This window comes from Fundulus heteroclitus, chromosome 12 (genome assembly GCF_011125445.2).
Source record: "Fundulus heteroclitus isolate FHET01 chromosome 12, MU-UCD_Fhet_4.1, whole genome shotgun sequence".
Taxonomy (NCBI): Eukaryota; Metazoa; Chordata; class Actinopteri; order Cyprinodontiformes; family Fundulidae; genus Fundulus; species Fundulus heteroclitus.
In genome coordinates this window covers 19,795,705-19,820,665 of record NC_046372.1, presented here as the reverse complement: position 1 = coordinate 19,820,665, position 24,961 = coordinate 19,795,705, and the positions used below count along the sequence as shown (strand labels likewise).

General features: G+C 42.7%; 1 protein-coding gene across 8 annotated transcripts in view; it reads right to left on the bottom strand.

Moving 5' to 3' along the window:
* ntng2a (netrin g2a) overlaps positions 1–24,961 on the bottom strand; it is a 28,735-nt gene that overhangs the window by 545 nt on the left and 3,229 nt on the right. Inside the window, exons 2-15 of one of the 8 annotated variants that reach the window (XM_036144226.1) lie at positions 23,958–24,351; positions 15,213–15,471; positions 12,545–12,690; positions 12,210–12,448; positions 11,457–11,629; positions 11,137–11,160; positions 8,469–9,197; positions 7,338–8,381; positions 6,364–6,429; positions 6,120–6,194; positions 2,261–2,428; positions 509–652; positions 331–420; positions 74–158 (exon numbers count right to left, since the gene is read on the bottom strand). In XM_036144226.1, coding sequence (XP_036000119.1) covers positions 82–158; positions 331–420; positions 509–652; positions 2,261–2,428; positions 6,120–6,194; positions 6,364–6,429; positions 7,338–8,381; positions 8,469–9,197; positions 11,137–11,160; positions 11,457–11,629; positions 12,210–12,448; positions 12,545–12,690; positions 15,213–15,471; positions 23,958–24,182 — 3,459 coding nt within the window. In that variant the 5' untranslated portion in view covers positions 24,183–24,351 and the 3' untranslated portion in view covers positions 74–81. Of the gene's footprint in view, positions 1–48; positions 245–330; positions 421–508; positions 653–2,260; positions 2,429–6,119; positions 6,195–6,363; positions 6,430–7,337; positions 8,382–8,468; positions 9,198–11,136; positions 11,161–11,456; positions 11,630–12,209; positions 12,449–12,544; positions 12,691–15,212; positions 15,472–23,957; positions 24,352–24,961 lie in introns of those variants that run through there. The other 7 variants (XM_036144224.1, XM_036144225.1, XM_036144227.1 and 4 more) reach the window with 7 other exon arrangements.

Genomic DNA, 24,961 nt, shown 5'->3' with positions numbered 1-24,961 from the left:
ACACTTCCTGTCATACTTCAGGTAAAATAAAGACTCGGTAAACTTGCATCAGGATCACTTATTTTTATTTCACCTGTGAAGTCATTGTTGGTGCGTTTTGTGATGAGGTGTGGTCAGCTCAAGGTGTAGGTGGTCAAGGTGAAGGTCACCAGGTAAAGCTGTGAGGTCACAGAAGAGGAGGAGGCCTCAGCATTTGTGATGCAGCCGCTCTTCTTCTTACAGACATTCTGCTCGCACAACTGACCTGCACATCCACGACATAATACACCTGTGCTGATCAGACCCCGCCCATAACACCTGAGCTGCATCATCCAACAGCTGTAGATTTACCTGTGGAGTTTTCTGGACAGACGCAGCGCTGGAAATCAAGGCAGGTGCCTCCGTTCTGACAGATCAGGCGCTCCGTGTCACACACATTCTCTACGGGACGAATCAATATTCATCGTTTTATTTTCAGTAACTGATGCAGGATCATGAAGGGGGTCAGGTAGGGTAAAACAGAGCGTACCTGTGCATCCCGCTCCTCCTCCTCGCCAGGTGAAGCCAGACAGGCAGGAATCACAGCGCCTCCCTGTGGCTCCAGGTTTACACCGACAGAGGCCAGAATCCGAGCAGTGAGGAGACGCACTGCCGTCTGGGTCACAGTCGCACTCTGGAGGAGACACGTCTTCTTCATCATCATCATCATGCTCTTCATCATCATCATCATCATGATCTTCATAATCATCATCATCATCATCATCATCATCATCATCATCACCCGCATCATGCTCATCATCATCAACCCCATGTCAGCGCTGAGGTCTGTCCTCTGGTACTTCCTGGTACCAGGAAGTATCTGTCCAGACAGCCAACCACGGTGGAAGCAGCTCCTTTTTTTTCACTTCCTGTTCCAACTTCTAGAGCGAGTTCAAGCTACATTTTTAAAGTTCTGGATAGGTTCTGCTGGGACTCTCTTCCATTGATTTTTATTGTTCCCATTATGATCAGTGTCTCTGCCAAACAGTGGTCCAAGAACTCAAAAGTACATGTGGCCTTCTATCTAACTGCTGTAGCAGAACTGAACCTGATGTTGGGGTCAGCTCTGTTTTTGGCTGCTGCTTCCTTTAGTCTCCACAGGTGGCCTCTGAGAGCAGGGAGGCTGAGGCCTGACAGGTGCAGTTCGTTATCTCATCAGGCAGGAGCTTGCTGTCGCCAGAGTGTTAACCTTATGTGGTATGCCTCTAGCAATTCTCCCAGGAGATTTGGCTCGCCGTCTCTTGTACGCCTTCTCAGGTTGCCTCTGTGTTCTGGATTCTGTCTCCAGAAGCTCCCCAGTTCTCTCTCGACCAGAATCAAACCAACAAAAGACTCTCCCTGCTGTGTTTACTGCCGGCAGCCTCCTGGCCTCCTCCTCGGAGTTCCATGACCTGATCGAACCCTGCTCACCCTCCAACTGTTCCACCTCCGGAGACTGGCTCCTCATCGTTCACCATCGTCGCTCCTCAGACCCCACCAGTGTTGTAGTACTCGAGTCCAAGACTCGAACTCGAGTCCGAGTCATTAGCTAAATTTAGAGACTCGTGACTTGACTTGGACTTGAGCACTGATGACTCGAACTTGGACTCGGACTCCTACATTTAGATACTTCTGATTCAGAAATTGAGAAAAAGACTCAACTTTTTTTATATCATTAGACTATAATTTTAATATGTCATTAGAATATTATTTGGTGTATGATTTTAATAACTAAATTATTAGTGCAATGAGGTGGAGTGTGGATTTTTTTTTAGTTTAAAAACATGTAGGCTATGCTTACTTTAGTGCGGAACTTGGACTCGACTTGATCAATAAGGACTCGACTTGGATCAACAGTGACTCGACTCGGATGAGTAGTGGAGTTGACTCGGACTCGACTCAGATTTTTTTTAATGACTTGGACTTGACTCGGACTTGAACACTGGAGACTCGAACCTGGACACGGACTCGAGGCATAGTGACTTGACTACAACACTGGACCCCACTCATTCCTCCCTGGTGACTCCACTCATCACCATCAGTAAGCAAACCTTCACATTTGAAATTCCCTTCATCCATTCCAACCTTTAACTGAGAATGTAAATAAAGGGGAACTCCAGCTACACAACGAATAAAGAGGTTTCTGGAAAGTAGCAGGAAAAACTGCTGACTCGTTAATTTCTCTATGTCTGACTGTTCAGCTGGAGGCAGCGATCGTGACCCGGACATCCCAGATTATGCTGATGTGTTCTGTGGTACTGACCGACACAGGTGTTGTCGTCGTCCAGCGGCAGCGAGGTGTTCCTGTAGTAGCCGAGGCGGCAGTACTGGCAGGTCTGTCCTCGCGTGTTGTGTTTGCAGCTCACACAGGTGACCACGTTGATGAAGTCGATGTAGCTGCAGCGGTTGGAGTGGCCATTGCACTCGCAGTCTAATGGAGACACACACATTAAAACACCGACTCACCTGGAGCCCCACCTGGTGCCGATTAAGCCATCAATCAATCACACTTTGTTTCCACCTCAGATGGTATAAATCAGGCGGAACACATATTACTTCAGGCCCTGTTTACACGTTTTTGGTGAAACCAGGAATATTTTGTTGTGTTTCTAGAGCCAAAGTCCATCAGCATTGGACCATCCTCTTCTATAATTACCCAAAGGATTGTTGGCAGCTAATCCCAGTTTACTGTGTGAAGATTTAATGATATTCAGTCTGTTGTTCAGTGGTGTGATGACCAGAACCTCAAGACTAATGTTAAGAAAACTGAAGAGATGTTGATTGATCCAGGCCCCGCCTGAATCCTGTAGTCTGGTGCCTCCTGAATCTGTAGCCAGGCCCCGCCTGAATCTGTAGCCAGGCGCCGCCTGAAGTCTGTAGCCAGCCACCACCCATGTCAGTAGTCAGACTCCTCCAGAGGCCAGTAGCCAGGCGCCTCCACTGGTCAAACTCCGGTTTAGCTGCTGGGCTAGCATAAGGAATGATCCGCTTCACCGCCGACGCCCGCCAAGGGTTCTGCTCCGTCGATGCCCGCCGGACAGCCTGCCACGCCAGGATCGTCCTCTGGGACGTCCTACCTGAATTTGCCTGATCCCTGCCTGCTTTGTCTGCTTATTTGTGTACCGACCCTGGATTGTTATTCTGACCACCGAGCCTGCCTGTCTAATTTTAATAAACCATCTTAAAATCATAAATCATTTGTCTGCTTGAATACTGGGACCTTCTTTCCCCATTCATGACAGTCGGCCGTGACAAATAAACATGAGTATTATTGTTTTTGTTGATGATCTCAGAGAAGAAAGATTCCCTTACATTTTTCAGTTGTAAATTATATCTGTAAAGTCTCTCTTTATAGATGTCATAGTGAACCTGGAGTCTCGTCTTTCTCCACCTGCGTTCAGCTTTTCCACATTCCCTTTTTTCACCTCTAACTGCTGGAGCATTTCTCCAAGGAGATTTTTTCTTCCCAGAAACAACCTTCACTTTAATTGGAGCAATGCAGTCAATGATGTCTGAGACTTTAGAATGAAAGTTATCTACTAGCTCATCTACTGAGTTGCAGCCCAAGGTTGAAGTAGCAGAGTAAGCTTGAATAAAAGTTTCCGTGGCATTGTCCTTAAAGGTGCGTTTTCTTACGATGTCCCTTTGGCTAAATGAGTCACTGGAAATTATGCTTTCAAAGGTAACAGAAAAGTGATCAGATAGGGCAACATCAGTTAAATTGACCTTAGAAATCTTAAGACCTTTAGTGATGATCAAGTCTAAAATATGTCCCATGTTGAGTTAAACCAAAGTTTCTAAATGTGTCACACAGTTCTTTTGCACTTCTGTCTTCAGGGTTGTCAACGTGAAAGTTGAAGTCTCCCACAATAATTAAACAGTCATAATCAACACATATCACAGACAGGAGGTCACTAAAATCATTAAAAATGTTTGATGTGGACTTAGGAGGCCTGTAAACATTCAGAAACATAGTTTGTACTAGGCTCTTTACCTGGAGAGCCAAATGTTCAAAAGAGTCAAATTTTCCCATAAACACCTTTTTACACTTTAGTGAATCATTAAACAATGTTGCCACTCCTCCACCTTTCCTTTGCTGTCTGCTCTCACAAAGAAAATTGTAGTTTGGAGGAGTTGACTCCAACAGAATATGTGCTTCATTAAGTTCATGTAACCATGTTTCTGTTAAAAACATCAAGATTGTTGTCAGTAATGAAGTCTCTGATTAAAAGTGATTTTACTGACAGATCTAATGTTTAATAAAGCCAGTTTATATGACTTGTTGTCATGATCCTTCTGGGTATCATGTTGGAGCGAATCTGAACATTTCCAGCAGGTTTCCTCCACACATGGCACTGATTTAACCAGGGCTGTGGGGAAAGGTTTCCAGAGGATAGGTGGTTGGTTCCATCTTCTTGATGATGTCCTCAGCATCTCGCTGTGAGAGCAGCAGAGGAGATGGAAAATCTCAGGCTGTGGGTCGGCAGTCCAGACAGACAAGGTGGAGATGCTGAATAGCCGGGAGCGGATCGTGTCTATTTTCTAAGAGTGTGTTTGTGGATTGTGGAAGCCATTTATGGTGGAGAAATGTTGCTTGGAGTTTCCAGGGCTATTGTCCTATGCAAGCTCTCATGGACCTTGCATAGGACGCCTGCTGTTCCCTGTAGGCTCCCCCATGCACAATGGTTTCTGATGGCCTTGAGGCATCACTCAAGGACACCCCCAGCTGTTTTTATCTTCCTAAGTTCGTAAGTGTACCAGGGGCTGAGTATAAGAGCCTGACGGGGGCATGGAGAGCTAGGAGACTGCTCAGATATTTCTTATAGAAGTCAACAGACTCTGTGATTGAGAAGAACTCAGCAGATGAGAGATGTTGGAGGTCCATGGTCAAAGAGTAATTTTTAGGCCCCTATAGCATCTTTGATGTTTGCCTTTGATGCGCAAGGAAAGGAGTGGCAGCTCTATGGAGATGGCCTTGTGGTCAAATCATTTGCCAGAAGGTCGCTCATGGGGGCGGAGCTTAAAATGACCAGGTCCAGTGTGTGTCCCCTGGAGTGTGTGAGGTCCATGTATTATGTTATTGGCAGAGGTTGGAGCAGAGCGTTGTGAGAAGGTTGTGCATCTCAGAGAGGAAAACTGAGTAGGATTTTGGGGCCCTTTAGAAGAACAGGAGTGTCATGAAGAAGGAGTGTTTGCATTTTAATGCCAGGCATTCGACTGCAGACTGTGACGGCAGTGGGAGGGTAGAAAGCTCAGAAGTTGGTTGGTACATGACAGCGAGGCCGCCACTACGACTAGTACTGTGGGCTTTCTCCAGGTAGCTGTAGCCAGGGGGGCAGACTTCATTTAGTGCTGAGAAAATCCCTGGCTGGTGTTTCTACGGTGGCCCAGAGTTGTCAACACTTAAACTAAAGACACAACACAAATACAAAAGCTCAATGAAAATATAAAACCACAACGGAAGTCACGCAACAGTTGGTCGTTATACATGACAGAAGAAGAAGAAGAAGAAGCAGACCCGGCAAAAAAATCAACGAATCTTCATTGTTTTTTTTTGCCGGGTCTGCTTCTTCTTCTTCTTCTGTCATGTATAAGACCAACTGTTGCGTGACTTCCGTTGTAGTTTTATATTTCAGTTGCAGCTTTTATATTTCCGTTGCGGCTTTTGTGTGTGTGTGGCAGCTTTTATATAAGTGTTGCGGCTTTTGTATTAGTGTTGACACCTCTGGGCCACCAAATGTTTCTGTTAGGCATATGAAGTTTAGTTTACTGGTGGAAAATTGTGCATTTAAAAGTAGTATTCTGAGTGTTGATGCTTTGGTGAAGCATCAACACTTGGTGTAGGGGTTAGCATACTGATTTCTACTCCATAGTGCTGAAATGAGCATGAAGAGATCTTGCAATGCTTCCCATGTTGCTTGCACCAAGAGTGACACTATCTGATGATGCAGCAAACGCGTGACAGTGGTCCAGATTGATGCAATGTCAGAAGTTTAATGATAAACTTTCAACGAAAAAAATAAAATAAATCATTATTATTATTACTTGGTCTATTAGAGGGGTGGGACTGGGATCTAAAGATGAGGTAGAGACTAGGACTCAGTGATGGAAACCTGTCTTACCCTGGAAGTTGACGTACATGATTTTAGACAGCTGAGTGGACCTCGGTCCCCCTGGAATCAGAATCTTCTGGGTTGCTTGAAACACAAAGGAAGCAGTGTGACCATGGCAACAACAGGTCAGGGGTCAGGACTTATAACCGACGTCTGACTCGTGACAAATAAGATTAATGCTTCTTTACAACATCAGCTGCCATCTCTGGCAAGCAATCCAACCCATCACTACAACTGTTTCTACTATTAGTACCTTTCCTCCCCAGGTCTTTCTCCTCCGATTTGCTTTTCCTCTTTGTTTCCTCTTTGGGAATCATGACTTGTTGTGTGAACAGACAAAAAAAACTTTTGTTAGAGGTTTTAAAGTTTTTGGGATATAATTTTTTTCTTTTTCCTGAACTAGATCTTGAAATTGAGTTCTTAACACCGACCCACTTAAGTTTAATCAGGACAAGAGATGTAACGATACACCCAACTCACAATAACAAGATAACTGGGTTTAGAGGAACAAGAAAAGTTTAAAACAATACTTTTGGGAAATTAAGAAAATTTTTTAGAGTGAACATTTCACAAATCACAAACTTTTTTCTTTAATAATCTGCATTAGACATATAATAATTCAGTCCAGTTTTAGAATGTGCTTGTCTAGTTTGAAGATGTAATAATGCCAGAAAGATCTTTGACAATGCTGTCCTTTGTGCTTTGTATCTGTAAAATGTCTGTTTAGTGCAGAATTATCCAGTTCAGATTGAATGATTCCAGGTATTTCATATTTTGAATCAGAGAGAATCCCATGTCCTATCTCAAAGAAACTATGAAATAACCCTTTAATGTAGTGTCGATGGATTCTGAAGCATAGCATCATTAGCAGTTAACGGTTACGGTCTCAGGGTTATTCAGCTGTTTTCTGTCACTGTTTTCAGAATGATGGCAACAAATTAAAAACCGGTGAAGGATTCTTGGGTGAGTTGCGCAGTTTGTTAAAAAAATAAATTAGTGTGTCAAAGCAATGCAACAAACCAGGAAGTACTTCATTCTGATTTCCAAATAGGACTCCCAAACATAGATACAAAAGTTTTAAGCTAAAATCACTGTCATTCTTATGCAATGGTCATAATAATCAAAACTCTTGTGGCACAAGATCTCATCACACCCTTGATCAGTAATATCAACAATATGGATATAAAACAGTTGTTTTAATGCAATCAATCACTGTTGTTTCTATACCTTTCTCCACTGTTCCATCTGTTCTTTCTTCCATTGACTCCTTTTTTTCAGACTCTCCAGATGGTTGAGTTGATTCCACATCAGAAGTCTTTCCTTCTTGCTGAGTTTCAGGACCACCAACAGAGACTTGTTCAGAACTAGAAGTTGGAGTTTGTCCAGATTCATCTCCATCTAGGTTAGTACTGGGTTTGGATTGATTCAAGTTTTTAAAAACTTGGTTCAATTCCAAATCTCTCCCAGAGGAAGGCAATGGCTCTATATTAGCATCAGGAGCTAAAGGGGGAGCACCAGGTGGACTTAGCGTGGGAGGAGGTGCATCAGAAGAAGGTATCTCTATCAAAGTGCCAGGAGTTCTAGAGGATACTACTTCTGGGGGAGGTAGTTCTGGAAGACCCGAAGGAGACACTTCCAGAGACGGCACATCTGATGCAAGCATGTCAGCAGAAGGTGTATCAGGAGAAGGCAAATCAGGAAACGGTACAGCCATTGAACTGTCAGAAGCTTTAGAGGATGACACTTCAGGAAGTATTTGTAATGGAGGTGCTTCAGGAGAAGGTTCTTTTGGCAGAGGTAATTCAGAAAAGGGTAAATCAGTTAAGGTTGCTTGAGTTTCAGATGAAAGGCCACCTGGTGGAACATCTGAAGGAGGAAGATAAGTTGGGAACATTGTTGAAGGTACATAAAGGGGAGTTTCTTTAGAAGGTACAACAGGAGGAAGCATACTAGGAGTTCTTAAAATGGGTTTTGCTTTATCAGGAAGAGTTTTTACATCTAATTGACCATCTGGAGGTAGCAATAAATTGACTAGAATATCTGGAGAAACAGAAGTTGTGTCAGCTCCGGCTGTAGGTGGAGCATCTTCTTCCTGAGTGGCTTGAGTAGACCAAGTTGACAGAGAAGACACTGAAGACACCTTTTCACTGGGCGGAGTGATTTCTTGACTGGTAGCTGGATTTTGGGCCCTGGTTGATGACACTACACCAACAGAAGGTGGGATGACACTGGTCACCAAGTCAGTATTATCAGTCTCAGAAAAGGCGAAGTCTGAAATGGATTCAAAAGGTACTGTCACTGAGTTACTCTTAGACACCCCAAGGTCTCTGTTCCTAGCTGAGATTGTGGAGCTCTTACTGGGTATACTGAGGCTGTTAATGGTGGTACTGGAAGTGTTGGTAACTTCATCTTGAGCTGTGTCGACTGAAGAAGGAATATCTGCTGAAGGTCTTGTTGTTCTGCTTGAGTCAAACCATTCACCAGTGCTACCAGTACTAAGAGTACTACTCACAGCAGTAAAAGCTACAGTACTCTTTTCAGATGTGATAACATCTGTGGTCATATCAGAATTTGTAGTACTGGTGTAGTATGTTGTACTGCTCATGTCAGACATTGAGGTGCTGCTAGTCCTACCAAATATGGAAGTATCAGTAGTAGTAAAACTATTAGTGGTAGTACTTGAACCTACAGCAGTGATACTCTGTGGGTTGGTGGCAATAGAACCTCTGGCTGCACCTGGTAGTGTAAGAGCACTTATTTTGCTTGTATAAGTTGTCAGTGAATAATAAAACATTGACAAAATTCCATCTGTGGTGGTAGAGGGGCTAAAAGTGGTACTTTCAGAAAGTCTTTGACTGTCAGTAAAGGTATCGTCAGTCAGTATGGGTAATGTCCAAACAGCAGTATTTATGTCAGTCTCTGTACTGCTGTCAGTGACTGTAGAAGTGGTAGAACTGTCGATGTAAGGAGTAGCACTGGTGGTAGTCGTAGCAGTATTAGTTGTAGTAGTAGTGGTAGTAGTGTCAGTTACTCCATCTGATGCGGCAGAGCGTCCATCAGATGCTTCTGAGTTAGAGTCACCAGCCGCTGTCAGAGAAGAAGAGTTACGACTCTTTAGTGATTTTGTTCGCTACACATTCTAAACAGAACTCTGCAGAACATTTAACTGGGAGCTTTTTAGTTTAATTTCCTTTATTGATGTTTCATGTTTGAATTTAGAGTAACTGCATTTGTTCTGGGGCCATACTAAGAGGCTCTGTCCCTAATGAAGCCCACTGTTCATCTCTGTTCACACGCCATCTTTCCATCCACATCAGATTTCACCTTTGGGTCAAAAACACACCTGAAAAGGTGACAATAACAACAAGTACAAATAACGGCAGACAGCTGGCACTAATACTTCATAATGTACTTTCAGACTTACTTCAGCAATATTTAGAGCACATATCTCAGATTTATTTAGTCAAATGAAAACAATGAACTGATGTTAGTGTTAGAACCTAAGTTTGGAGCACAGTTTTGGCCGTTAGTTTCACTTTAATCACAGGCATTTTTCATTTAGGCTGAGAAGATCTTGGCTTGAACTATCCCAGATGCATTTTGGTGAAATAGAGAAAGAAAACTTCAGTGACAAAAAACACAGGAGACACTCCCAGAGATGGCATATCTGATGCAAGCATGTCTGCAGAAGGTGTATAAGAAGGCAAATCAGGAAAGGGTAGAGCCATTGAACTGTCAGCAGCCCTAGAGGAGGGCACTTCAGGAGGTATTTTTAAAGGAGGTACTTCTGGAGAATTTTCTTTAGGCAGAAGTAATTCAAAAGAGGTTAAATCCTTTAAAATTTCTTGAGTTCCCAATGAAAATCCATCGAGCCCAAGAGTGGACTCCAAATAAAAAGGTGAAGTTAAGAGGTTGTAAACCTACTGGACATATTCTGACAAACAGTATTCACTCTGAAGCAACACCAGATGGTTGAACATACCATGAACCATAGCAGAGTTTTAAAAAGTACCTTCACGTCCTGTTCCTCCTGAAAGCTTCACATTTATGCTTGATCTACCTTAGTACAGAAACCTCTGGCACTGGTTTGGTTCTGTCAGCAAAAGTTCTGGTGCCTGTGTTGAAAAATTTACTTGGTCCTACACCTCCTACATTACTGGTTCTGTGCCATTCCAGTCTGACATTTGATTTAAATCAATTGGCACAAAACCAATTCTGCTGGAGGATGTTGCTGGGAAGAGGCACATGCGAGTTTCTCTCCTGGTCCTGATTTGATTGATGTTCTGCATCAGCTGAATTGCTCTGTTAAAAGATGGTGAGAAGGCTCCAGTCTGGGTTCTGCAGAGATCTTTTCTGACCTCTAATGTTTTTCTAACTGTGGCTGAATCCAAACACTGCTGGACAAATGCATGAAGAATCCAGCCCTTTAGAGACCAGACTTCTTATTTATCCAGAGGTTTGAAGTTCAAGCTGCTCTACAACACCCACCATTTACTGATTGATCTATCACATCTTATATCCGATTTCGGCAACTGTTGCATCTTACAGAAAGTACTCCATTAAAAAAAATAGTGAAAATTAATGTTTTATGTTTAATGACTCAGAGAAGTCATGAGAAAAAGTCGTTTTGAGGGTGTTAAGTGTTTAGTTCCTGTGGTTAGGTAAGGGCCAGTGTGTGTGTGTTAGGGCAATGACCTATTAAAACAGATTAAACTCCACCATCTGCTGGGGTATTTTAGTCAGAAGGCAGTCATTAAGGTTCTGAAGTTCCTTTAACAGGGATGTCAGAAATCTTTTGTTCATTGAATTTCATGATGTCATTCAGCCCATCAGCTGACGCTTCATAGAGTTCTCCAACACAGAAACATTTGAGCAAACTACAGTGAGTTTAGCTGCTTGCATTTAGAAAAACAACAGGACAACCAATGCATATCTTCAAAATCTGTCAAACAGTATGTGGAATAAATGATGCAACACTGACAGTGGGGCAGACAGGTGAGGAAACAGGTAGATCAATGTTACTTACTGACTCTGTTTCCTGCGGCTTCACCTGCGAAAGACACAAAGGTACGGATGGATTCAAAATCACAAAGCTGAGTGAGAAAATGTTTTCATATTTTACCACCTAAGTGAGGACTTCTGGACCAGGGGTTAAGGTAAGGACTAAGGTGTCAATTAGGTTTAGGGTAAAGGTTAGGTATAAACCCCCAACAGTTAGGGTTAGGACTAGTGTCAGTGTTAGGCTATAGGCTTGAAGACGTATGGAAGTTTATGGACAATAAGGCACGGTCCTCACTATGTACTTTAAGCAAGGATGGGCATGTGTGAGCGTGAGGGGGAACATACAGGTGTTAGCAGTGCCTCTGGGCAGGGGCAGGAATGATCCTGGTCTCCAGCTACGGGATCTGAAGCCTCCTCGACACCGCTGGCAGTCCTGTCCCCCTGTGTTGTGCTCGCATTCGCACTGCAGTGTTGCATCCCTCAACACACACTTAGATGCGTGCAGGTTACATTTACACCTGAAGAACAAACAAGCGTGAAGCATCCTCATTAGACACATTCAGAACACAAACCAGGCCCCTGATCCAATCTCATCTCTTTGTGGACCTCCTTTCCATCTATTGAAGATAAACTCTAATCTGAAATTAAACATTTTCTTGTCCTTTCAGCAAAACCTTTCCTTGTGAGACCTGAAACCTGCAAAAGTTTAAAAAAATATCCAGTATTCTCCATAAAAAACCTGACTCAGACCTGGCATGTTTCTGATTACATGTGGATTGCATACTCATTGTTTTCACACTGGTTTCACAGTCTGTTCACAAACTACCTCAGACACACAGAAGCAGCTCTCACTGACCAGGCCAATCTCTTTGTGATCAGACAGATCTGATCACAAAGTTTCCCTTCAAAGCTGATGGATTGTTGGTAGTTACTGTAACAGTTAACACACTCTGAGGCCATGTGTCAGTCATGTAGCTGAATGTGTTTCCTGGTTAATGCTTGCAGTCATGGTGGGTTACTGTTAGTAGAATGAGTTGATTCTGGATGGGAATATCTCACTTGTTTCTAACATGTAAGCAGGTCCAGGAGTTTGATTACCTGGCAGGTACGTCAATGTTAGAAATGGCATAGAAGTACTTCAATAGGTTTTCTCTCTGGACATAGGTTCCTCCAAGAGCAGGACGGAGGAGCCGAAGACGAAGGTTGGAGAAGGTAAAGAAGTCTCTGAGACCTTTCATCGTCTCCATCCGGATGTAAAGGGCATCCATGTTGATAAGCTTTGGACCAGCAAACACACCAAACCGAGCACGGACCTCAAACACCACGTTCTTCTCCTCCTGGAGCAGTTTCAGTTACAAATACTCACATAAATTTCCAAAAGAGATTTTAAGGCACCTTTCTGAGTTTTGAAGGTATCAGGTCTAGTTACTCACCTTGGCCCCAACCCAGCGGGAGTACTTCTCAGTGCAGATAACACGGGTCAAGTTAGTTGGTGCTAAATCAGAAACTTGTTTAGGTGACATGCCGAAGGCCTCGAGGCAGTCGTCAGCATAGTACTGATACGGCTGCCATGTTGCACCTGCAGGACAAACAGCATCAAGTTTAGGATCTTTAACTATGTGTTTCAGCATGAAACTCAGATCACAGCAGTCCTGGAAAATTTCAGGAAAACTGAAACAGCTTCCAACACTGATCCTTACGGTGTTTCCTTGTGTCTTCTCGTTTTTATTTCAACAGTGCTGCTTGAGCTAGTCACTAGGTGGAAGGGGCTCCATAACTTTGCGTTTTTATGTCTTTTTAATCTACTTCTAGTAGTGTGTGGGTGAGTCCCTGTCTTTTTTTGCCTTTATACTCACAACATGGATCTAACTGTGTTGTGATCAGTTTAGAATCACTTTGAATCGTGTTGTTACTGAAAAGTCCTGTATAAATAACCTTGCCTTGCCTTTTGCTGCTCATTCTGTTTTATTCAGCATTTGGATTCAGAGATTGGGGTGGGTGGGGGTGGGGGGCGTTGGCGGGGGGCAGCATGCGGCTATTGTTTACACCAAGGATCAGCTGGTAGTCCTTGCTAATAGTGCTGCCACCAACACAGATGGGTGGCCAGCAATGGCATTGAAATAAGGAGAAGGATGCAAGGGAACAGGGCCCTGAGAAACCGGCATAGCTAGAGGAGAAGATACATGCTTGTCTTTCAAAATGTAAGATCCCTTACAAAGTGCAGGAATTAGCAGCGCTAACCCAGCATCAGCTCGCTCATATGGAGAGCAGCCTAAACACTAAAGCAGCCTGTGACGTCATTGACACCAATAACAGCAAACTACAAACACAACATCCCACAGCCCTTAAACATGCACCCCTGTCCTCCCCTCCCCACCTTTAATCATTATGTTAACTGCACCACTAGAGAAAATAAAACTGTAATGTTAACCACTCCCTGTGGGCGGTCCTCCCAGTCCTTTATCCTGGAGAAACAATCTTCTTTTATCGGTGACTTACTGTATGTAAACAGCCAAGAGGCATACAGTTCATCCCCCCTTCTTTCCCTGGGGGCTCAGATCACAACCTGGTTCACCTCCAGCCTGTGTATAACCCCCTTGTGCACAGACAACCAGCTGTAACACAGTGAGGAAATTATATTAGGCAGAAAAAGCCCTGAAGAGGCTGCTTTAGCTCCACTATGTGGAATGAACTCTGCTATCTTCATGGGGAGGACATTGAATGCATCACGGACTACATCAACTTCTGTTGGACTCTACTGGCCCCTCATGAAAGTCAGGTACTTCTCCAACAGCAAGCCCTGGATAAACCCTTATATAAAAGCTTTGCTAAAGGATAAGATAAGGCTTTTGGGTCTGGAAGGAAAGAACAACTGAGAGCTGCACAGAAAGAACTGAGGAAGAAGATCAAAGAAGAAACAAAACTGTCGCAAGACGAAAATGGAGATGCTACAGGACAAGAGCATCAGTGTTGTTTGGAAAACCCTAAAATAATTTCAGGTCACAAACAGAACACACAGGCTGTAGGTGAGATGGGGTGAAATGCTAAATCAGCACTTTCTGAGGGTCACCCAACCTCTAACTCATCCCCAACCCAGCCTAACATGCTACAGACACCCCCACCCCGGACAGCTGCCTGTTCTTCTATCTCTCAGTCCCCAGCCATCATTCACCCCCTCTGCTTCAGATGACTCCATGAATCAGCCATCCTCCCTTAGCCTGTCTTTCTCATCGATCCTGGAAAGGATCATTCTGTGAAAGAGCAAAGTGAGGAAGGCTGGGTGAAGCTGCTGCAGAGCTGCAGAGCTCCTTCAGGGACAGACTGCTGCATCCCAGATGCTCCAAGCAGCGTCTCCACAGCTCCTTCCTCCCAGCTGCTGCTGGACTTTACAACCTATGCTGCTCCTACAGACTCCATCAGTGTTTCCATCCTGCTGATGGTGGCACCGGTTCTGATCCGATCAGGAAGCATTTGCAGTCTCTCAGAGGCTGATGTCCATTTGAACACGCTTTAGGTACTTTGCTTGTACAATCATGCTTATTGCAGTTCTTACATTGTGCTGTAAATCAGCTGCTGTCTTTCTTCTATTTTCACTTGAACATTTCATATTTACTTGAATATTCCATATTATCTATGCATTTTGGGCAGTTTATTTCCCTTTCTGATAAGTTAATTTTCTTCTGCTTTACGGCTTGATTTTAAATGGACTTTTTTCACATTATTTAATCTAGAGTGTAACTCTGATGTATCCTGTCTATATGTGTTTTTCACTGTCACACCCAAATTTCCCCAATGCACGACAATAAAGGTATTTCTATTCTATTCTATACCTAAAATTAAAATATTTTCAACATCCCATTTTCATTTTATGCACCAATATATTTCTATGCTTCTTTTTTAGACTATGACTACAACATTTTAAAGAATATACCAGTCCAGAATGTCTGTAATCTCTGAAGGCATCCTTTAACATCCCGAACTTAGAAACTGGTTAGTTTTTGTTATTCTGACTAAGTCTTCTTTTTAATTTTGCTGTTTGTCTGCTATAAATTACACCCACAGATGGATCAGATAGAAAGCAGCTACACCCCGCCCGGTTACCTTTGTCCATGGATTTTTCCAACACCATGCTGGTTGGTCTCCCATATTCAAAGGTAATGATGATGTCATCAACCACCTCCAGACTCTTGTTCCATGACAGAGTAATGTTAGCCAATAGGGGCTCAGGATACCTGGACCAGGTGATTGTTTGCCAGTAGGTGATGAGCCCACCCCTCTCCCTGTCTCCCATTAGCTGAGGAGGGTGAGAGAGGTCAGGGCTGGATGCGTCACATTCATCACTGCACAAGTACGGGTTCTCCTGTGAACACAAACAAAATAGCCAAATCAGCTGACTGAAGTCCAAAGTGACTTTAACTTTCGTTATGCACTCGTAGTTCAGCGTGGCCACAACAGCGTATTGGCACTTTTCCATGGCCCCCACCACTCTACTCGTCCCAGTCGAGCTCCACTCCGCTGGGCTGCTTCTGGTTTTCAAAAGGCAGTGGCTTTAAGCCACACCTTCTGCTTCAGAATTTAGTTTTCTGTATAAATTCTGTATCAGATTTTAGTTTTCTGTATAGATTCTGTGGGGTTGATATAACGTGGCAGTGCAGTTATATGAAAAACATTATTGTATTTTAACAGGTGGATTTTCATAGAGGAAGAGGTGAGTTATTCACTTTATGAAATTTGAAGACACTAAGTTGGATGTTCAAAAACCCTTAAAATTAATAAATTTAAGCAGAATACACCAAATGTTACATAAGTGTCCATTGTTGTAAGGAAAGAAATATATGCTTTTCTCTTTATGTTACATTATGGATAATACACACATCTGCATGCTTTTTATTTTGAAGCATCTATGTGTTTGTGTAGTCTTCTTCAAAAGCTCAAAATGGATCTACTACCATACAGTTTTCACTGCATCTTTACAGAGGAAACAGCTTTTACACCTAAATGATGGAAGAATCAGATCAGGGATATTGAAGCGAAAAAGTAAGGAAAAGACTCGTGAAAGACAGGTTTGTGTAGCTTTGTTAAAGTTTGATGTTAGTAATTACCTAAAATCAACTAGTTACAGTAAACCAACTGTTAAGATGTACAGTATATACTGTTATTGAGTTCACATTTATATTTACATTCAATTTCTACTTTAGAATAATAATTAAGAATAAATTGTACAATTTATAATAATTTATAACAATTTATAATATTAAATTGTACTAAGGGTGTTTGCAACCAAGGCAAATGACACAAAAAATATTGGCTGGTTAAATGTTTGAGGGGCTGGTACAATTTGTCTTGCACCAGCCACTGTGGCTGGAGGAAAAAAAGGTCAATTTACACTCCTGAACCAGAACCAGGCTCAGTGTGAACAGCCATCTGCCAAGACCCACTGGTGAGAAAACAGAGCTGAGTCACATAAAGAGCATAGCAGCACTGATCCAGGGGTACTTTCTATGTTGGAGTGGGTGATAGCAGCTGATCTGCCCCCCAGGATGGTGTCACAGCTAAACAAAGGCCGAACCAAATGGAGTTACTATGAACGTAAAAGTTAAAATAACAACGAACAATGTAAATTGGAGAACAGTAGGAGAACTAAGCAGTGTCAGAAAAATAGAACTTGGCCTGCAGTCTGCTTTGTTAGGAACATACGGGGTAATCAGATTTCGAATATGTGATGGAGCTTGATTATTAGGGGCTTTATACGTGAGAAGAAGAATTTTAAATTCTATTCCTGATTTAACAGGAAGCCAATGAAGGGAAGCTAAAATTGGAGAAATATGATCCCTCTTGTTGATTTTCATCAGAACTCTTGCTGCAGCATTTTGGATCAGCTGAAGACTTCAAACTGCATTTTGTGGACTATTTTCATGGCTAGATGAAAATAGTGAGATACCTATACTAATGGAGTCAACACCTCCAATCTACAATTTTCTCTCTCAGAATGGAAAGCATAAGCAAGGAGGAGTTGCTACCCTGTTTAATAATTTACTAAATAGTAAAAAAGTACTCCCAGGCGAATTTGACTTTTTTTGAATATTTAGCTGTCTAAGGGCCATGCTCAAGGCATGTTTCTTAATTTTTTACAGGCCTCCAAAACCATTTTCCCCATTAATTAAATTAACTTTAATCTGTGATATGGGTTGATCATGATTCTTTGATTATTGAGGGGGACTTCAACGTTCCCGTTGACAGCCCTGAAGACAGAGGTGCGAAAGAACTGTGTGAAATACTTAAAAACATTGGTTTGATTCAACAGGTTAAACTGCCAACACACAAACTGGGACATATTTCAGACTTAATCATCAGTATGGGTCTAAACATTTTGAAGGTAGGTGTAACTGATGTTGCCCTATCTGATCACTTTTCTGTTACCTTTGAAAGCATCTGTCCCACTGACTTAATTAGCAAAAGAGATGTTATAAGAAAATGTCTTTTCAAGGACAGTCCGACTAAGACCTTTAACCAAATGGTTGTGATCAAGGGCTACAAGGCTTTAATGATTAGTACTAACAATTGGCTTATTAATGAACAGTTATTAACTTTATTTAGCCTGGAAGAGGGGTGTCTAACCAGTTGTTGACTGGGTAAGACTTTTCCAACAAATGTTGATAACTTTAATTACAATAGCAATTGGAGTTTTAACCATTACTCATTCATCACAAGGCAATTAAATTGTCTCAGTTTATTCAGTTAGTAACTCAAAAGGAGGTAATTCGGTAACTCTTAGAGACCATTCAATTTCTGAATCAAAATAACCACAAACAAATACGACTGAGCTAGTTGGAATTGGTCAAACCTATAATTCCTTGTTACAGCAATTATTTTATTTAATAACACTATTAAAACACTACTCGCTACTAAGTAAAACATGAAAAATAGAAAACAAATGGAAAATAAAGGTTAGTCAAAATAGATTAATCGTAGAGGTAGCAATTTGTAATCAATTCACAGTTGATTAAAAACTATCGGATCCAACATTGAACAATCACAATCAACATAGCAGCACTTTAATGTAGCAGCATTGAAGCAGTTTTGGCTAATAGGTCTGAGGAAGGAAAAGGGCTGGTATACACAACAGGCCTGAAGCTAAGATGGCGGATGCTTCAGCAAAGCTAGCCGCTAGCAACGTTAAGTCATGCAACAGTTAGCTTATAAACAGTTCTAACTCAGGAACCTCAATGTGGCGGTCGGCTAACGATGGCTAGCCAGTTAGCAACAAGTGACTTCACAACAGCCTGCACCTAAGAGCCTTGGGATAGCTTCAGCAAAGGAATTAAACCAGTGCTAACACCTATTAGCCTAGCTACTCTGCGACACGCACAACACGGTGACTCTGATAATGTATGGACTCCGGACCCTACTTGCCATGGGCAAGATGGCGTTGGCGAGACCCCAAGCAAACTCACTAGCCTGGTGTGAAGGTGGACTTTGAACGAAGGGCAGTTACCAGTCGAGACAAACAGCTTCAACAAAAACCACGGGAAGCTCGAAAACGACGAAGCTGATAAACAGAAGGAAGGGGGGAAAGGGAAGTGTGGAAAAGAGCTCCAAACTCAGCCGGTCTGGGGTGGCTCATTTCTTACATAAGAAATCAAACACAGCACAAGTCACTTATAACGTAATCACACATTGAAAATATTCATCACAGTCCAAGCAAACTCCCTCTGGAGTACTTAAGCATTAAACCTGTTCCTAATATGTTCTGCAAATGTTCCACAAATTTCACCTTATGGCTGTATAAAGAAAAAGAGAGATCTCTTTATTTACTGTTACTCCCCAAAAAGGGAGACCGGTGGTGCACAGCTCAGCATCTTCTCAGCCGGAGTTGCCGTGTGATGTTTCAGGTTTTTGTTTGTTTAGCTTTTGACTTTTCTGGACTTTTCCCATTAACCTGTCACCTCTCAGCCACTATCCAATCAGCTGAGCCAAAAGTCAATTAGCCCTCATCAACTCCACTTGCTGCAAGTAATTACATTTAACTCTGATCACCTGTTCACCGGCCTACATATACCTGCCTCAGCCAACTCATCCCTACCAGGACGTCTCTTCTCATCTTATCTGATCTTATCTTGTGTGATGTGCTATGACTTCCAGTTCCTGTGTGCTAAGCCAGCTGGACTCATCTGTTTACTTTTTTAAAGAGTGTTGCCTGTGTCTACATGCTGCGGTTCTGCCTGTTTTTCCGTGAGTACCAGCCGCTTGCTCTGCCCGTTCTGGTGGTTCCCCGGTCTACATCACCTGTTTGGATCTGGCACTGCCTACATCTTCTGATCCTCGGCTCATCCCTGCCTGCCTGCACCTTCAGCCGTAACTCATCTGTCAAGTCTGTTTCTGCTTGCCTGCCTCAGCTGTCACTGCTCATTTTCACAAAAAACTTAAAACGTTACTCTGCATCCGGCTGAATATTGGGTTCACCAGCAGTAACCATTACGTGGCATGAAGATGAAAGGCGATGTTGGCTGCATTGCTGACGTCTCGGTTCGGTTCCGCAAGCGTCTTTTGCTCCTCGGTTGATCCGCCGGTTTTGATTGGCCAAAACAAAACAAACAACTTTTGTTGATTCACTGAAAGATGTGGGATTTCCCAGTTGAATTAAAGATGAATTAACGCTCAGTTAGAGTCTAGATCTCTCTGGTACACAACTCTTCTCAACACAGCGGGGCTGAACAGAAGAACGAGCTTTTGGATTCCCTGCGTTTTTATTCTCGGGGCGTAATTTGATCTGTGGACAGTCACCACCTCCATTGTGGCTGCAGCTGTAGGAGGCCCAGAAAGTTGTAGTCCCAACTGTGTTGCATGCTGGGAATTGCAGTTCGTCCCGTCATAATAGCATAACACTCTTCCTGCTGTTTGGATATTTTACCCACAAGTTTCCTTAACAAGGTTTTGCCTGTCGTGATGTCTGATTTGATTCAAATAATAAAAACATCCCTTTCATCGGGTGTACAGCTGCAGCTGATCCAGAACGCTGCTGCCCGCGTCCTCACTAAGACTAAGAACGTAGAGAACATGGACCCGGTTCTGAAGTCCTTCCACTGGCTCCCTGGATCTCAGAGAAAAGACTTTAAAATCCTTCTGTTAGTCTATAAATCACTGAATGACTTAGCACCTAAATACATCACAGACTTATTATCAGTGCATCGACCCTCCAGACCACTCAGGTCTTCTGGCTCCAGCCTGCTCTGCAGAACCAGAACCAGAACCAGAACCAGACATGGAGAAGCAGCATTTAGTTCCTATGCTCCACTGATCTGGAACAAACTTCCAGAAAACTGTAAAAGTGCGGAAAGCCTGAGTTCCTTTAAACTAAGGTTAAAACCCTGTTTGTTTAGAGATGCTTAAAATGCTAAAGTGGAATTTTGTGGTCCAACTTGTACTGTATCAGACCTGCTGCTACTACCTTTGTAATGCTTTTCTTTCTTTTGTTTGTATGGTTTGTTCATGTACAGATCTTACTGAAAAAGGCTTTATAAATAAACTTGCCTTGCCTTGTGTCCCCAATGGAAGTGGGTCAAGCAGTGCATTGCCCGGGTGGGTGGGTTATGTCTTGCCCTTTTCTGGACGGCATAAAATGTGTCTAGATCTGGTAGACGGCATCCCACAATCCCCTGTGTGATCCTCACCACCCGTGCCAAGTCCTTCGTCTCCTGCACCGTGCAGCTCCCACACCACACGGTCATGCACAAGATGCTTTGTATTGTAGCTCTATAAAAGTTTATAAGCAACTGATTATAAAGTCCAGTCCATTTCAGTTTCCTAAGAAAGAGGAGCCATTGTTGGGCCTTCTTTTCAGTGTCCAGTGTTTCAGGATACTCCCTATCCTCACTACCTGGGGTCTGTTGGTGAGGAAGTCACTGATCCAGGAGCAGAGAGGTGTGGAGAATCCATGTTGTGGAGCTTCAGAGCCAGCATGTGTGGGAGCACGGTCCTGAATGCTGAAGTCCTTGAAGAGCATCCTAACATAGGTGTTGGGCTGCTGCAGGTGAGTCAGAGCTGAGTGCTAACGAGACAGCATCCTCTGTGGAGACATTCTCCCTGTAGGATGCAGGCTGTCCAGGCCAGCAGGGATGAAGTCCTTGATGGACTTTAGGAGGATCCTCTGGAAGCCTCTATGATGATGGGGGTCAGAGCGATGGGACGATAGTCATTGAGGCAGGAGATGGTTGTTTTTTTAAACTAACCATCAGAAATTATTCTGTTCAGATTTATCATGGGTTGTTTCACATGTCCAACAGACAAAGGTGAGGTCGTCCTTCAGTCAGAAAGAGACGCTGGCTGTATATCCAGCATACATGAAGAGTCACGGTAAAATAAATGGTCCAGGTAACAGATTAACACTGACACTAATCTGATCAGTGTGTCAAAGGTTTATCCCTAAACCTCAGCTGCTGGTGCCAACTGTCACACTGGAGCTGCAAAAGTCAATTAGCTGATTGAGTCCAGCACCCAATGATTGAACTAATCAAATCTAACAAACTGGGTCTCTAACACAGAGTGACATAACTAAGCACTACACATACCAACTATGCACATCCAACATGACCATCCATCATCTCTGCCCACCTATCCACCTGAAGATTCCCATCTTCACCAGTCATTGGGTGAGAGGTGGGCTACACCCTGGACAGGTCACCAGTCCATCACAGCGCAACACACACACACACACACATTGGTATGTACATCACTAGGTGGACCTTGCATTGATTTCCATTCATTTTCTATTGCTTTCTATGCTTTAACCCTGAACCTAAGGTCAGAGGTATATACCTAACCCTAACCTAAACCCACCCCAACCCTGTATAAAGCTAAAACCTATCCATGGAAATACAAAATAAAACAATAAATAAATAAATAAAATAAAAAATGTAATTACTAAATAAGACAAGGCATAAAAATGCTTAGAAGACACAAAACACATTTTAAACAAAGACTAAGGTTCACTAGTGGTAAAAGCCAAAGAATAATAATGGATTTTAAGTAAAATTTTAAATATGGGCAGTAAATTAGCCTTTCTTGTGTTCAATTACCTCAGTTCTCTTAAATCTTAAAAAGTTCAACACTAATTAAAATTTAAATAATTAAAGCAGTCCAATAGGGACAGTAGGAATATTTTAGACTGTTGTATTCTCAGCTGGGCGGACAAAAGGGGTTGAGCTCATGAGAGACAAGCGTCGGCCCGTGCCTTGTCTCTGCCCTAAACCTAAGCATTAGCCCAATTTGCATCGTGTGGACCTTCGATTCAATTCAATTCAATTTTATTTATGTAGCGCCAATTCATGAAGCATGTCATCTCGAGGCACTTTACAAAGTCAAATTCAATCATATTATACAGATTTGGTCAGATTATACATATTGGTCAAGCATTTCCTATATAAGGGAACCCAGTTGATTGCATCAAAGTCCCGACAAGCAGCATTCACTCCTTGGACCTTGGAAAATGTCCTCACAACGTTGGTCTACTGTCAGGTTTTGGTCCACACAACGATATATAAACCAGTACACACACACACACACATACACACACTCTAACACAGGCTGATTAAACAGAAGCTTTTCTGTGTGACATTTTTTGTGCCATTTGCAATCAATTATTAACTTTGGGTTTTTACGTTTTTTTTATTTAGTATGTATTAATAATTGAATCACCAGTTTCCCACAGGAACAATTAGACAGTCAGCAGGAGACACACTCTCAGTGGTGTCCAAACTGTGGCTCAGGACCCTGCAGGAGTGCACTGGGTGACAGACAGGTCATTATTTCTCCTTTGTTTCTTTCTATTTAAATTTAATACAAATCATAAATAAACCAAAGAATTAAATATCAGAAGGTTTAACCTTTACAGGAAGGAAAGTTTCTTAGCCTAATTTCTACTATAATTTCTGTGTTCTCAATTTTATCTAAAAAAGATAGAAAACTTTTTCTTGGGGGTCCTGAGGTGTTTCTCCACAGCGTCCCACCTGTGCATGCATGGATTCTCTCAAGATACTCCGGCTTCCTCGCACAGTCCAAAAACTTGACTGTTAGGAACACGTGTTTCCCTAAATTGGCCCTAGATGTGAGTTGCGGTGATAGTAGGACTGGCAACCTGTCCTGGTTGTACTCCACCTCCCAAAGACCACTGGAGATATGCAATGGCATCTTAGTATTTCTAGTTTATTAACTTTTAAACACATTAGGTTTTCTATTCTCTGTTCTTGAACAATTAAATTGTGTTTTGTATAGACATAATACAAAATACGAAAATTGAAATTAAATAATATAAAAGCTGAGTAAATAACAAAAGATGGAAAATTAAAAAAAATATCCATCCAGCATCTATACTCATGGATGGGTTGGGGGAGGGGGGGGGGGTGCTAGTGCATATTTCCAGCTGTCTTTGGCCGAGAGATGGAGTACAACCAGGACAGGTCGCCAGTCCTGACAAAGTTTTGACAAAGCTTATGTTACCCTCATGTTACCCTGAGCTATCTCTGTAGTTATGCTGCTATAGACTTAGGCTACTGGAGGACATCAGGGTCTATTTCTCTCACTCTACTGAGTTCTACAATTTACATTTTGTTGTTATTTCAGCTTTTAACTTTTTGTTCTCTGTTATTTTTCTCTTCATAGAAGGTACACCTGGTCTGGCGTTCTGTTAGCTGTGACATCATGAAATGTGCTTGTTCAATACATTTTTAACAGATGTGCAATTAATTAGTTAGTTATTATGTATCTATTAACAGCCCTCACACACTCAACACATAAAATTGTGATTATTCAGACATTCTGTATAGGTGTGTGTGCAGCTTTATCTCTGACCAATGTGCAGAACCTCTCAGGTGGGTTTCCACAGGTGATCCCAGGGGGGTCCACTCTGATCTGCATAAACTCCTTCATGTTGGTGGGAGGGGGCAGACAAGGGAAGAACTGCCATCCCGGTCCAGAGCTGCAGGTGTCGAATGAACTGCTGAGTTGAGAGGAACAGAGAGGCAGTGAGATGATGAGGAGGATGAAGATGTGGGGGGGCCAGCAGGGGGGGGACATGGTGTGCAGCAGAGTCAGTCAGACAGAAAGTTCATTAGCTTCCTCATTTTCTCTCCTCCAGTTAGGCTCGTCCTCATCTAGCTAGGACAGGTTCTCATGATGATCCGGTGAGGTTCGACATTTGAAGGCTGGAGGTGAAATTAAGACAGAAGCACCGCTCCCCTCAGACCTGAAACAAAACAACAACGACGGTCAGAACTGCAGAACAACCTAAACTGCCAGCAGGTTCTAGTGCACCAACATCTCTGCGGAGCCAACACCCCCAACTAAAACTACAGCTCTGTCTGAACCATCAGCTGATCTGGTCTGTGGAAGGGCCTGGACCCAAAATCAGTAGCAAGACAATGGACTGGTCCTTAAAACATCCTACTGGTTCGAAACAGATAAGTTACTAGGAGCTTACTGGTCTAAACTGGCACTGTTGAAGCGCAATAACCAGCTGCTTCGATCATCTGGAGACAGTGGATGAAGTATTGATACCCAGTAACTTAAATTAATGGGACCATCGGAGTAAATCAGAGAGACCCAGGTCAGAGTCTGATCCTCAGACAACCAGTCCAAAACCAGGAGATTCAGGCTGAAGTCTCTCAGAAACATCGCTGTGCTCTGAACTGACCTACATACTTCATCTAACTGAAGTAATCCTCCATTTTAAGATGTAGGGAAGGTTCCTCAGACGTGGCCTGGTGGCTGAAAGCGGCACTGCAGCCAGGCTTTAAACATGAAGCAAATCTTGGCTCATTTACAGTTTTTCTCGAATGTTTACACACATTTTCTGA